The 14,380-nt window shown below is 42.7% G+C and overlaps 1 protein-coding gene across 1 annotated transcript in view; it reads left to right on the top strand.

Annotated features, from left to right (window-relative positions):
• The window catches only part of ABTB1 (ankyrin repeat and BTB domain containing 1), a 49,062-nt gene that overhangs the window by 8,403 nt on the left and 26,279 nt on the right, over nt 1-14,380 (top strand). The window contains exons 4-7 of the mRNA XM_040358977.1: nt 2,730-2,874; nt 6,134-6,293; nt 10,454-10,499; nt 12,030-12,146. Coding sequence (XP_040214911.1) covers nt 2,730-2,874; nt 6,134-6,293; nt 10,454-10,499; nt 12,030-12,146 — 468 coding nt within the window. The remainder of the gene's footprint in view (nt 1-2,729; nt 2,875-6,133; nt 6,294-10,453; nt 10,500-12,029; nt 12,147-14,380) is intronic.

Below are 14,380 nucleotides of genomic sequence, written 5' to 3'. Positions count from 1 at the left end.
TACATGCTCTGGTCCCATTGTGTACTTAAAAGTGGGGTATGCCTGTATTCTAGTCTGCATTTCCCCAAGGTAATACTTAACCACTTCCATACCGGGCACTTACGCACCTTCCCGCCCAAGCCAATTTTTAGCTTTCAGCACTGTCGCACTTTGAATGGCAATTGCGCGGTCGTGCTACACTGTACCCAAACAAAATTGGCGTCCTTTTTTCCCCACAAATAGAGCTTTTTTTTGGTGGTATTTGATCACCTCTGCGATTTTTTTTTTTTTGTTTGTGCAACAACTAAAAAAAGACTGAAAATTTTGAAAAAAAATTACGTTTTTATTTTTTTCTGTTAATTTTTTTGTAAATAAGTAAGATGTCTCTTTCAATTACGGGCACTGATATGGCGGCACTGATGAGATGGCACTGATGGACATCGATGAGGTAGTACTGACGGGCACAGATGAGGTGGCACTGATTGGCGGCGCTGGTATGTGGCACTGATGGGCACTCATGGGCCACACTGATGGGCACTCATGGGCGGCACAGATGGGCACTCATGGGCGGCACTGATGGATACTTATGGGTGGCACAGATGGGCACTGATAGGTGGGCACTGGGCACTGATGGGCACTGTGGGGTGGCACTGATGGGCACTGTGGGGTGGCACTGATGGGCACTGTGGTGTGGCACTGATGGGCACTGTGGCACTGATGGACACTTTGGGGCGGCACTGATTTACACATGTTGCCAGTCAAATGGGCACTGATTGGCATCTTTTTTATTGATTTTTTTTTTTCCAATACTTTTTTTTTTGCCCTTCCCTGGTGGTCCAGTGTGGCGATCCGAGGGGGGGCTGCGCTGATAAACAATCAGCGCAAACCCCCCCTGTCAGGAGGGCCGCCGATCGGCTCTCCTCTACTCGCGTCTGTCAGATGCGAGTGAGGAAGAGCCATCAACGGCTCTTCCTGTTTACATCGTGATCAGCCGTGGTTGGACACGGCTGATCACGTGGTAAAGAGTCTCCGTGGTTTCTGTGTTTACAAGTGACAGCTCTGCACTCTGATTGTAAGTATTGCAACATTTTGCTTGCCTTAACGCGGATGTCCGCTGAAAAAAAAATATTAAAAGCCAGCAGCTACAAATACTGCAGCTGCTGACTTTTAATATTGGGACTTTAGACAGGTATCTGCACCCCCCTCCCCCCTGAAAGGTGTCAAATGTGACACCGGAGGGGGGGTGGGTTCCGATCAGCGTGAGTTCCACTTTAGGGTGGAGCTCCGCTTTAACCACTTGCTGACCAGGATTTTTCTGCCACTTTTTGTTTAACTAAAGTCAAAGCAGTATTTTCTTTGCTAGAAAATTACTTGGAACCCCCAAATATTATTATTCTAATAAAAAAAAATAAAAAAAAAAATAGATATCTATCCTATCTCCAGGGCTTTTTTTCAGGGGGAACTTGGGGGAACTCAGTTCCACCACCACCTTTGGCTCAGACCCTTTGATCACCACAATCACTTGTAAACACAGAAGTCTGGTTTCTGTGTTTACAAGTGACAGCTCTGCACTCTGATTGTAACCCCCTGAACTCTACACTATGTATGTAATGCAATCCTGGTATTTAATGCCCCTTTAAGACCCTTCTACTGTTTGTGAAATCTGAACGGGGATATATATATATGTATGTATGTATGTATGTGATTTAAAATCTCTCTGTCTATCCCTCAGACAAATGGGGAACATTTCTCGGATAGCAGCGGGTGTCGGCTGACATTCCGCCACTCCATAGGAGTGAATGGAGCGTGCGATTGGTCCGCCTGAAAAACTGAGAGGCAGACCTGATCGGAAAGCCTGTGTGAAAGGTGCTTTTGGGGGGGGGGAGAAAGGTGACTGAACGGATGAAACAAACGGAGCGCTTGTGTGAAAGGACCCTTAAACAGTTCAGTCACGTTTTATCAAAATATTAAACAGATGCAGTTTACATCATTTTTATTTATTTTTTCACATGCACTACTAATGCAAAAACATACTGTTAGTTTTTTGCATCTGTTTTTCATCAATTACATTTTTTTTTTTTTTTTTTTTTAATGGAACAAAAATAGGGCCTTAATCGGTTTTCAAAAAATGTTGACGGAAGCGGATGTAAAAAGACAATCCTCTGTTTACATCCGTTTTTCCATAGTGATGCATTGATGTCCGTTTTTCATCCGTTTAACGAATGGATGAATAACGGACAAAAGGAACGTCCGTGTGACGGGTGCATTTATAATTCTGGCTAGTAGTGTGGTTGGACAGCAGGGAGTGGGGATAGGACGACAACAACAAGCCAGATGGATTTGAACTTTACGACGTGCCACATTCACTTGGTCACCTGGGGGGGGGGGGTTAAGTAGAAGTTTGAACGTTCTCGTGCGACTTCTTTAAATGTAGGGGGTGATCTGGTTATTGTTTTTCTGTTATAAATGGGTTTATATACAGTATTTAATGCCTATGGCAGGGGTAGGCAACCTGTGGCACTCCAGCTGTTGCAGAACTACAAGTCCCATCATGCATCTGGGAGTAATTGTAACTGCCAACCTTGCAATGCCTCATGGGAAATGTAGTTCCACTACAGCTGGAGCGCCACAGGTTGCCTACCCCTGGGCTATGGCTTTTCAGGCCATAAACAATGTGTGTTTTTTTTTTCTTTCTCGGAAATAGTCTAGTGTGAGTGTTCCTGTTTTGAATGTGATCCGTTGTTTTGCAGGTGCCCGGTGTGAGGTGAACACCTTTGACGGGGAGCGTTGTTTGTACGGTGCGCTGAGCGACACCATCCGCAGATTGCTAAAAGAATACAAGCGAATCACAGCGAAGTGCATGCAGAGAGATTATTATGATGACTTCTTACAGAGGTATGCAGAGCAGCAATCTGAATATCCCCAATAAAACCATAACTGTCATAAAACATTTTCCCAGCACACTTACCTTTCAGCCTGCAATAAAGACCAAATTGTCCCTGTCTATCACTCGATGTTAAAAGAGGGTTTAGTTCAGGGGCACATTTGGGCACTGCCCGAGGGCCCCATGCCACTAGGGGGCCCCATCAGGGTTGCCAGCCTCAGTAAAACCAGGGTCAGTATGTAAAAATCTGTGTGGTGGGGTGTTTTTTTTTTTTTTTTTAGATCTGTCCCTGAAATGTCCCTTACCGACATTCTTTTTGGTCATTTTGACCTCATAAATGCGCTTCTGGAAGAATGGTCAAACATTCCCATAGACACACTCCTAAACCTTGTGGACGGCCTTCCCAGAAGAGTTGAAGCTGTTATAGCTGCAAAGGGCGGGCCAACTCAATATTGAACCCTACAGACTAATGCCGCGTACACACGATCATTTTTCGTCATGAAAAAAAACGTCGTTTTTAAAAACGTCATTTAAAATGATGGTGTGTGGGCTGCACATCGTTTTTCAGTTTCTGAAAAAAAAAAAAACGTTTTAAAAAATGTAGTTTTTCAGGTAGTAAAAAATGATCGTGTGTGGGCTAAAACGACGTTTTAAACCCGCGCATGCTCAGAAGCAAGTTATGAGACGGGAGCGCTCGTTCTGGTAAAACTACCATTCGTAATGGAGTAAGCACATTCATCACGCTGTAACAGACAGAAAAGCGCAAATCGTCTTTTACGAACACGGAATCAGCTAAAAGCAGCCCAAAGGCGAATAGAACTTCCCCTTTATAGTGCCGTTGTACGTCACCGCGCTTTGTTCATCATTTTTTAAAAACTATGGTGTGTGGGCAACGTCGGTTTTAGTGATGAAGTTGGAAAAACGTAGTTTTTTGGACATGCTGAAAAACAACGTTTTCTTTCATGCCGAAAAATTATCGTGTGTACGCGGCATAAGACTAGGCTGCCATTATCTATCTATCTATCTATCTATCTATCTATCTATCTATCTATCTATCTATCTATCTATCTATCTATCTATCTAATATATATCTATATATCTCTCTCTATCTATATATATCTCTCTCTATATATCTCTCTCTATCTATCTATATATCTATCTATATATCTCTCTCTATCTCTCTATCTATATATATTTCTCTCTATCTATATATATATATCTCTCTCTCTATCTATCTATATATCTATATATCTATCTATCTATATATCTATCTCTCTCTCTATCTCTCTCTCTATCTCTATAATCTATCTCTCTCATGTGTGTGTTGTGGTTTACCGGGATTATGGCTGAAGATATTGGCCATAACCCCGGTATAGTTTTTGACAATATAGTGCATGTGGGAGCCGCATTGCCTATGCCGAGGCTCCTCCTGTATAAACCATAACTGACGAAAAGGCTAATGGTATAGTTTTTTGTTGTGAAAATGTTGCAGTGTTAATGGTACACCTGATGTTTAAAGTTCTGTGACATTTTTCCAAAATGCTCCCTATACATTTTCCATATCTGCTGCACCTGCTCACATTACACATGCAGCTGGGGGGCTCTCTGCAAAAATGACTGCCCCCTCGATCAATCTTTGTTTTAGGCTGGGTTTACACTAAGATCGCCACAGAGATGTGTAAATTGGCTCCACCGGTAACAATCTGCTTTCATGCGAATTGGATGCAGGGAAAACCGCACCCAATTCTCACTAGTGTGAACCCAGCCTTAGTTTGGGCTGGATACTATCATTTCATGCCCCCCAGCATCCACTTTGGGCTGTGCAAATTGCATGCATGCGCAGTGTTTTCCTTCCTTCTCTAGCTGCAGCAGCTAAGCCCAGGAGAGAGTGCACTGCACGTAGTTTAAAAGTCCTGGAGCAGCCACTAGGGGGCGCACAATTGCAGTGTTATGCAGGATGGAGGGGGATCAGATGGGTTCAGCAATCTTTTGCAGGGAAGATTCCCTCCACCACAACTGCATGTGTATTGGGAGCAGGTGGGGCAATTGAAAAAGGAGAAGTGCTGATTTGGGGATATGGAACTGCATAGGGAGGCTTTTTAGAAAATGTTGCTGAAAGTGAACTTAGGCTCCATTCACACCTAGGCATATTTACGCCCGACGCTCGATACGCTGGAGGGGAGAAATACCATTGCCCTCTATGGAGATGGTTCACATCTCCACGCCGAACGCCTGAAGCTCAAAACAAGTCCCGGACCCTTTTTTCAGGCGGCTTCGGCGTTCGGCATAGGAGATGTGGACCTGGGGGTTAATGGGGGTAAAATCGCGTAGAATATGTAAATGACTAGATACGCCAATTCACGAACGTACGTGCGCCCGTCGCAGTAAAGATACGCCGTTTCCGTAAGAGATACGCCGCGTAAAGATAAAGCTGCCCCTAGGAGGCGTAGTCAATGTTAAGTATGGCCGTCGTTCCCGCGTCGAAATTTGAAAATTTTACGTCGCTTGCGTAAGTCTTCCGTGAATGGGGCTGGATGTAATTTACGTTCACGTCGAAACCAATACGTCCTTGCGGCGTACTTTGGCGCATGCACACTGGGATATGTACACGGACGGCGCATGCGCCGTTCGTAAAAAAACGTCAATCATGTCGGGTCACGAGTAATTAACATAAAACACGCCCCCCCCATCCTTATTTGAATTAGACGCGCTTACGCCGGCCGCATTTATGCCACGCCGCCGTTAGTTAGGAGGCAAGTACTTTGTGAATACAGCACTTGCCTCTCTGACTTATGGCGGCGTAGTGTAAATACGATGCGCTACGCCGCCAGAAAGATGCGCCGCCGTACCTGAATCTAGGTATAAATATACATGAATCTTTGAAATGCATTTAGGCAGCACAGAACATCTGCTCAAGAGTTCAGTTTGTTTCATCTTGCTATAACTGTAGTGCACTGATCACCTCTCTAGTCCCTTTTGCCAGAAACTCTGTAAATCTAGGGATGGGCAACCTTGGCACTCCAGCTGTGGTGAAACTACAAATCCCATCATGCCTCTGCCTCTAGGAGTCGTGCCTGTGATTGTCGGGGTCTTGCAATGTCTCATGGGACTGGCTCCATAAAGAGCCAGTCGCAATCTCCTATCGCAAATTGGATGTGGTTTTCTCTGCATCCAATTCCAACTAGTGTGAACACAGCCTAAAGATATCTTCTGACTACTTTGTATTCAATTATAATACACATTGGGGTTTTCCTCTCTTTGCTTCTTCAGGCTCCTTGAGCAAGGCTCCTACAGTGACACTGTGTTCCTGGTGCACGGGATGTCATTCTGCGCTCACCGCTGCGTCCTCGGCGCTCGAAGTCCATATTTTGCTGAAATGTTTGAGACTAAATGGAAGGGGAAGAATATGATTGCTCTCAAACATCCGCTGGTAAGAAGCCAAGACAAAAAGTAAAGTATGCGTGTGTGTGCTTTGTTGTAGCATTATGTGATTAGTATTATTGACAGCAGAATAGGGATGCAACCCAAATGTTGGCGACAAACCAAACCTATCTGTTTTCTGCATTTTGGCAATAGAGAAAAAAGGTGTAGATAATGGTGTCAAATGCGATTTTATTGTGCTTATGGTGTGTTTTTTCAAAGGTCACGTAATGCAACACAGGTGTGTTATGGGGGACCAAAGATTTTTAACACCACAGCGAAAACGCAACAGACCAGTGTGAAGACATACATAGAATTTTTTTAATTGAGCTCCTTTTTTTAGATATGTTGTTATAATCATGCATTTACCGTTTTAGATTATTATGAGCTTTCTGTAAAATCCTACTCTCTAGCTCTCTCATCACCTGCTCCCATGCTCGTCTCCAGGACTTTTCCAGAGCCTCTCCAAGCCTATGGAACTCCTTACCCCAATCTATCCGCCTATCTCCTTCTCTATTAGCTTTTGAAGGATCCATGAAAACCCTTCTCTTTAGAGAAGCCTACCCTTCCCACACATTTGAGTCCATCTGATCATCTCCCACAGCTACTACCCTTTGTTCCACGTGACCCTCCCTTCTAGATTGTAAGCTCTAACGAGCAGGCCCCTCTGATCCCTCCTGTATTGACTTGTATTGTGACTGTACTGTCTTCCCTGATGTAAAGCGCTGCGCAAACTGTTGGCGCTATAAATACTGTATAATAATAATAATCAATTTCAATACATGTTTTATGATGTGGATTACAAGCCAGCTCACAACAATTCTATTTTATACTGCAATGAGTTTTTTTTTTTTTTTTTCTTTCATGTGTGTGTGTGCCGTCATGCATTTGTCCACTTTACCAGCTATGGGCCAGATTCTCAAAGAGATACGACGGTGTATCTCCTGATACACCGTCGTATCTCAGACTTGCGTCGGTCGTATCTATGCGCCTGATTCATAGAATCAGTTACGCATAGATATGCCTAAGATCCGACAGGTGTAACTGTGTTACACCGTCGGATCTTAACTGCAATTAAAAAATGGCCGCTGGGGGCGTTCTCGCTGATTTACGCCGAGAATATGTAAATCAGCGAGATACGCCAATTCAGGAACGTACGCAGGCCCAACGCAGTGTTTTTACGACGTTTACGTAAGGGTTTTCCCGGGCACATAGTTACCCCTGCTTCTTTGAGGCGCAGCCAATGGTATGGCCGTCGTTCTCGCGTCAATTTTTTTTTTTTTTGCGTACGTCGATTCACAAAATCGCTCGACGCAAGTTACGCTCACGCCGAAACCAATGATTTCCTAGCGACGTCATTGGGAGCAATGCACACCGGGAAAATTCGCGGACGGCGCATGCGCATTTGAATCATCGCGGGGACGCGCCTGATTTAAATACTACACTCCCCCTAGCCGCGGAATTTGAATTCCGCCGTGGGATTTACGATCCGCCGCCGCAAGTTTGGAGGTAAGTGTTTTGTGAATTAACCACTTGCCTCTAAAACTTGCGGCGGCGGATCTTTAATCAGATAGATTACGCGGACCTTAAGATCCGCTGATCTATCTGAATCTGGCCCTATGTGTTTCATGCTCCGTCTAAAGTCTTTTTAAAAATTTCAGATGGAGGCGTGTGATTCTAGTATGTCATGGCCCTCATTTAAAGTCCTACCCCCCCCACCCCCCATATACCTACTTTACATAGAATTTTTAAAGGGATGCATTTTTATTGGGCTTAAGGTGTCGATAATGGCCGACCTAAAATTAATAATCATGATATTAATAAGTTAAAAATAATTTTGTTTTTTTTTATATACATTTTTTTTTTTGTTTTGTTGTTTTTTTATCTGTCATTTTTTGGTTTTGCACAATGAGCTTTTGGTTTCGGCACCAAAATTTCCATTCGGTGCACCTCAACAGCAGAATATTTGTTTTAACTGTGCAGTACCGTTTTGTGGCCAGTAGATGTCACCCTACACTATCTGGTTATTTGCAGAAGAGCAATATTGTGTGTGTGTGTGTGTGTTGTTTGTTGTTTTGTTTTGACCCTTCTATCAAAAAAAAAAAAAAAAGTCTGATTAACTCTGTCTGCTTTCACGTTTAAATACTGTATTTATCAGCACCCTAACTTTAAGAGGGAAGTTTCAGGGAAAAAACTTTCCAAAGCCCCCCTTTGTATAAAATGCAGGCACAGTTTACCCTCTATTTTCAGGGTAAAAAAGTGAGTGTTATACGCCAATAAATACAGTAATTAGATTTTGGCTGAGCTTGCCCAGAATAGCCATTTCCTTTACTAATAGATGCACCTGCTGTCAGCACTCAATGCAGAATCCGCTACATACAGTATACAGCTCTGTGTTTTCAGCGGTGGTATAGGGATTTCCCATCTGCTGCCGGAACTAAATTTAGTTGCGCTGCTCGGCCATTTGAATGAAGCCCTTTTGTTTTGTTTTTTTTTCCTCTCTCACTTGTTTATTACCCCCCCCCCCTTTTTTTTCTTTCCTTACCAATGAATGCAAGGTTTTCATTGATTGGCTGAGATGGATAGGTGGGTGTAGGGCATCAAAATGTCCTCTAAGCCAGCCATAACGCCCACTTTCTTCCAAAAGCAGACAGGAAGTCCCTGAACTGCCAAACACACTGATGGTACATACAGTTTATACATTGTTGACAGCAACCGCAGCAAATGGTAGGAATTAGTTAATTTAAGCCAGTTGGCCCAATACAGCTATTTAAAGTGGTTGCAAACCCTCACATATACCCAATGAAGTGACTGGCTTCAGGTTATACACGGATGAAACGAATCCTCCTAGGTTTGTTGTATGAATGAATGACTTGTATAGCGCAACGCATGCGAACTCTCTGAGCGCTTTTTCCAGCCAGTATCTGCTTGGCTGGTGCGGTCATTTTACCCCGTAGGATCATGACACGCTAGGGATACAGTCATACACACAATATACATATATACTGGGTCAATTTGGACAAGATACAATTTACCTACCAGCATGTCTTTGGAGTGTGGGAGGAAACCGGAGTACCCAGAGGAAACCCACGCAGACACAGGGAGAACATGCAAACTCCAGGCAGATGGTGTCGTGGTTGGGATTCGAACCAGCGAACCTTTTTGCTGCTAGGCGAAAGTGCTACTCACTGCACCACTGTGCTGCCCAATTGTACCTGATTATCTACGTCATAGACTCTTTACCAAGATCAGCAATGCGGTGCGCCCGAGAGACGCATCACACCACTGATCGCCCCGGGGGGGGGGGGGGTTGCGCACGAGTGGCTTATTCTGCTGGACATCATATGATACCCAGTCAGGATAACTGAGCCAACTTGCGAACGTCATTCCGCAATAGGCCGGTAGGGAAGTGGTTAACGATACAACCCAGAAGCTGATTGGTTCCTATGCACAGCTGCACCAGATTTTGCGTGCACTAGTTTTTGTAAATTTTCCCCCAGAGAAAAAAAAATCTGAAAGGTGTATAGTGTGTTCTAATGAAGACCACACACTTTTTTTTGTGGGGTCTGCTCCGGGACAAGGCTTTACATTCAAATAGCTGACCACTTTGCTTTATGATACAAACGGATCATAAAATTATAAATGTCAATTTAAACTGTTGCTTTACCTGTTTTCTTATGCAAAACGCTCCCTGTTCTGTGTCACCTGGTTGCTGAATGCTGATGTCGGCTTCTATCGTACATATAAAGTGTTATGAGTGCACAATATCCAGTACAGGAATACAAGTTTATAAAAAACGTTTCGCAATACAAGCTATTTAAAAGAAATCCTGACTCTGGTTGCAAACTTTGCCCCACAAGATGAGCGGGATTCAAGCCAATGGGGTGTGCAGTACCGGGATGCATCGTGCATCCATCGCATCGTGTCTCCGGAACACCCCCCCCCCCCACCTCTGGCCACATGCAGTACTGCATACAGTAGCAGTCACTGTGGAACAAATTATCTGAGTTTCCATTGACTCCTATGGGGAAACTTGCTTTGATATAGGAATGCTTTGGATTACAAGCATTCTTCTGGAATGAATTATGTGCGTAATCCAAGGTACCACTGTACTGGGAAGCAGGTGGCACTTCAAAGAATTTTTAAAATGTTTTTTTTTTCTCCTTTCAGATCAATCCAGCAGCTTTTGGCTCCATTCTTCAGTACCTATACACAGGTAGGTGATCGAAAGTGTTCTTGATGGATGCAACTCCCCTTGCACACTGCCCCACTGCACTTTTGCTAAAGAAATTGCTATGTCACCCCTTTTACATTACATAAATGGGAAAACCTGTAACAAATCTAAAACAAAATGTTATCCCAATTTGGCTGCAAAGGTGCAAAGTGGTTGTAAAGCCTTAAGATTGTTCTCCTGTAATGCATTCTATGCAGTGTGTGCACTTCAATACTGGGCACTTTTACCCCCTTCCTGCCCAGGCTAATTTTCCGTTTTCAGCGCTGTCGCACTTTGAATGACAATGCGCGGTCATGCAACATTCTACCCAAATGAAATTTTTATCATTTTGTTCACACAAATTGAGCTTTCTTTTAGTGTTACTAGTTTACAAAAACTAGCAACAATATAAACAAAGTAAATATACAATTACAGCATTTTAATATCGTGAATACAGTCAATTGTCAGAAAGTATGTCCATCTGCTCACCAAAAGAGGTTCATGGGTGAGGCATCGGCTCGAAGAAATACCCACCCCGTCGAACGAGGGGGAACTATGTGACACACTCTAATAAAATAAATAAATTGGTTTAGTAAAATTAAATGATTATGTTTCACTAAACCAATTTATTTATTTTATTAGAGTGTGTCGCATAGCCCCCGCGGCGAACGAGGGGGAACTATTTCTTCGAGCCGATTCCTCACCCATGAACCTCTTTTGGTGAGCAGATAGACATACTTTCTGACAATTGACTGTATTCACGATATTAAAATGCTGTAATTGTATATTTACTTTGTTTATATTGTTGCTAGTTTTTGTAAACTGTATTGTATATCATACAGATCCTCCTGAAGAAGCGGTATTACCGCAAAACCGGTCGAGGTCTTGGCCTTCTCCTCTTTAACAGATATGTGTCGGCTTTCCTTTATCTTCAACGCTGTTTTTCTATTGTGGGGGTTTGGCTCAAATGTACTGTTAACAGTATGTAAAAAAAAAAATAATAAAAAAAAAAAATTATTTATTATTAATAAACATTTTAGTGAATGAAACTGATTCATTCAGTCTGTTTTGATTGGCCAGAGCTGATCAAATGGTACAGATGAGCTGTGATTGGCCCTGCCTGTACCATGTGATTACATTGACCAATCACAGCTAGCAACGCAGTTGTATCCAAAGGATGGCATGAAAGGAACTGATTTGGGCACTGTGGTCACATGGTGCCGGTAGTCTGCTCGGTCGTGTCCCATGGACACGGCCGGTGACAGATCGTGCTGCTGCGCCATCAGGGAATCCTGACAGAACGTCATATAATGTCCAGTCACGATAACAAAACTAACGCCCGTCCATCCATTCGCTATTGGTCGGGCAGGAATATATATATATATATATATATATATATATATATATATATATATATATATATATATATATATATATATAATTTAGCATTGCAATTATTGGGTGTAGTGTTAAGTGATGCCTAGATGTGGCGCTGCTTCTTAGTGCTTCTCTGTTACTTGTGTGTCTGTTCAGGGCGCATGGACGTCAACGTGGAGCACGTGGAGGATTGCAAAAGGTTGGCTAAGCAATGTCGGCTGCAGGACCTCATTGAGGAGCTGGAGGAGAAATGTAAAAAGGTCTATGAATTTGGTAGGTTTATTCCAGACTATAGAAGGCCCCGTCTTGTTTTGTCATGTCTGCATAACTGCATTTATTGATATGAATAAACACCCAAAATGGTATAATATATAGTATGACTTTGCAAAAAAAAAAGGCTCCACCTTTTATCATTAAAGTAGAACTAAAGGCAAAACTTCCCTTTTTAATTTTGGATAGATTGAGGGTGGGAGTTATAACCCCTGTCGGGTTTTGTTTGGCTACTTGTGTCCCATTTCAGGAGTTTCCTTTTCACTTCCTGTCCCATGGCCACAACAGGAAGTGAGAGAATCCCTGGTTTTCACCAGAACTATTGTCCCTATTAGAAGATTTCCCCTCTATTCCTGTTCTGGTGACAACCCAAAATTTGGGGTTTTCTTTCACTGATGATGGTAAACGAGAAGGCCAATCTTCCTAATGGAAAGGCAGCCATATGAACCTGACATGGCTTCTTATCTGTCTCCACTCTATCCCCAAAAATTTTTTTTGCCCTTTTTAGTTATAATTTAAGAGCACTTTGTAAAAGTGACAAAAAAAGATCACCAGCCAGAGTTTACAAATCTTTAGTGCTGATAAAAAATTTAGACTACCAGAAGGTAAAAGGTAGCCAAACACATTTGGGGGGGTGGGGTGCAGGTTATTCCCCCTTCATTAAGGTTTGGAAAAGAACTGAATGAGCATCCCATAGGACTCTAAAGGCTCCAGGAGAATAGTCTGTACCAGGAAAGTGTAGGTATCGTCACCCGGGTCACGGCACCAATATATGTTTGTGTTTGTGTGTGTTTTTTTTTTTTTTGTTTAAAAAAAAAAAAATATATATATATATATATATATATATATATATATATATATATATATATATATATATATATATATATATATATATATATATATATATATATATTTATATATATATATATATTTATTATTATTATTATTATTATTATTATTATTATTATTATTATTTTCTCCACAGCAACAAGGGGTCTTTTCCCAGAGAGAGTACTATTATTGTATAACAGAACAGATGTACAGACAGAGTAGATGATGGGGTACTTAGAGTATTTATGCAATGAACAGACTCCTTCAGAGAACCCAATTTTCCCTGTCATCACTCAGTCAAAATAACTGTAATTGGCCTACAAAAGCACTAAAAATCGCTATCCATGTGCACTAGGAAAAATGGTGCCCAATTTTTTAGGATATTACCATGGAGCCTTTGTAATGAGAGTCTATAGCAGTGGTCTCCAAACTGCGGCCTGGGGACTGGATGTGGCCTTTTGTTTGCTTTTTATCTGGCCCTTGGGGCTCGATTTCATTCACTGACACCAGCAATGGTTCCCAATTCCTCGCAATGACACCAACGATGGGGCCCAATGACAACAATGATGGGGCACAATTCCTTTCAATGATACCAGCAATGGGGCACAATTTCTACAAAATGACACCATCAAGGGGACACAATGCCTCCCAATGACTCCAACTACGGGGCTCAATGGTGCCAACGATGGGACACAATTCCTACCAATGATGCCAACGATGGGACACAATTCCTACCAATGGCGCCAACGATGGGACACAATTCCTACCAATGGCGCCAACGATGGGACACAATTCCTACCAATGGCGCCAACGATGGGACACAATTCCTACCAATGGTGCCAACGATGGAATACAATTCCTACCAATGGTGCCAACGATGGAATACAATTCCTACCAATGGTGCCAACGATGGGACACAATTGCTACCAATGGTGCCAACGATGGGATACAATTCCTACCAATGGTGCCAACGATGGGACATAATTCCTACCAATGATGCCAACGATGGGACACAATTCTTACCAATGGCGCCAACGATGGGATACAATTCCTAGGCTGTGGATCTCTGCAGCTCCTTCAGAGTTACCATGGTTCTCTTGGCTGATTTTCGGATTAATGCTCTCCTTGCCCGGCCGGTCAGTTTAGGTGGACGGCCATGTCTTGGTAGGTTTGCAGTTGTGCCATAATCTTTCCATTTTCGGATGATGGATTGAACAGAAGCTCCGTGAGATGTTCAAAGCTTGGGATATTTTTTTTTTTTTTATAACCTAACCCTGCTTTAAACTTCTCCACAACTTTATCCCTGACCTGTCTGGTGTGTTCCTTGGCCTTCATGATGCTCTTTGTTCTCGAAGGTGGTTCTCTAACAAACATCTGAGGGCTTTACAGAACAGCTGTATTTATAC

The sequence above is a fragment of the Rana temporaria genome, chromosome 7 (assembly GCF_905171775.1).
Source record: "Rana temporaria chromosome 7, aRanTem1.1, whole genome shotgun sequence".
Taxonomy (NCBI): Eukaryota; Metazoa; Chordata; class Amphibia; order Anura; family Ranidae; genus Rana; species Rana temporaria.
This window is presented reverse-complemented; position numbering and strand designations above follow the sequence as displayed.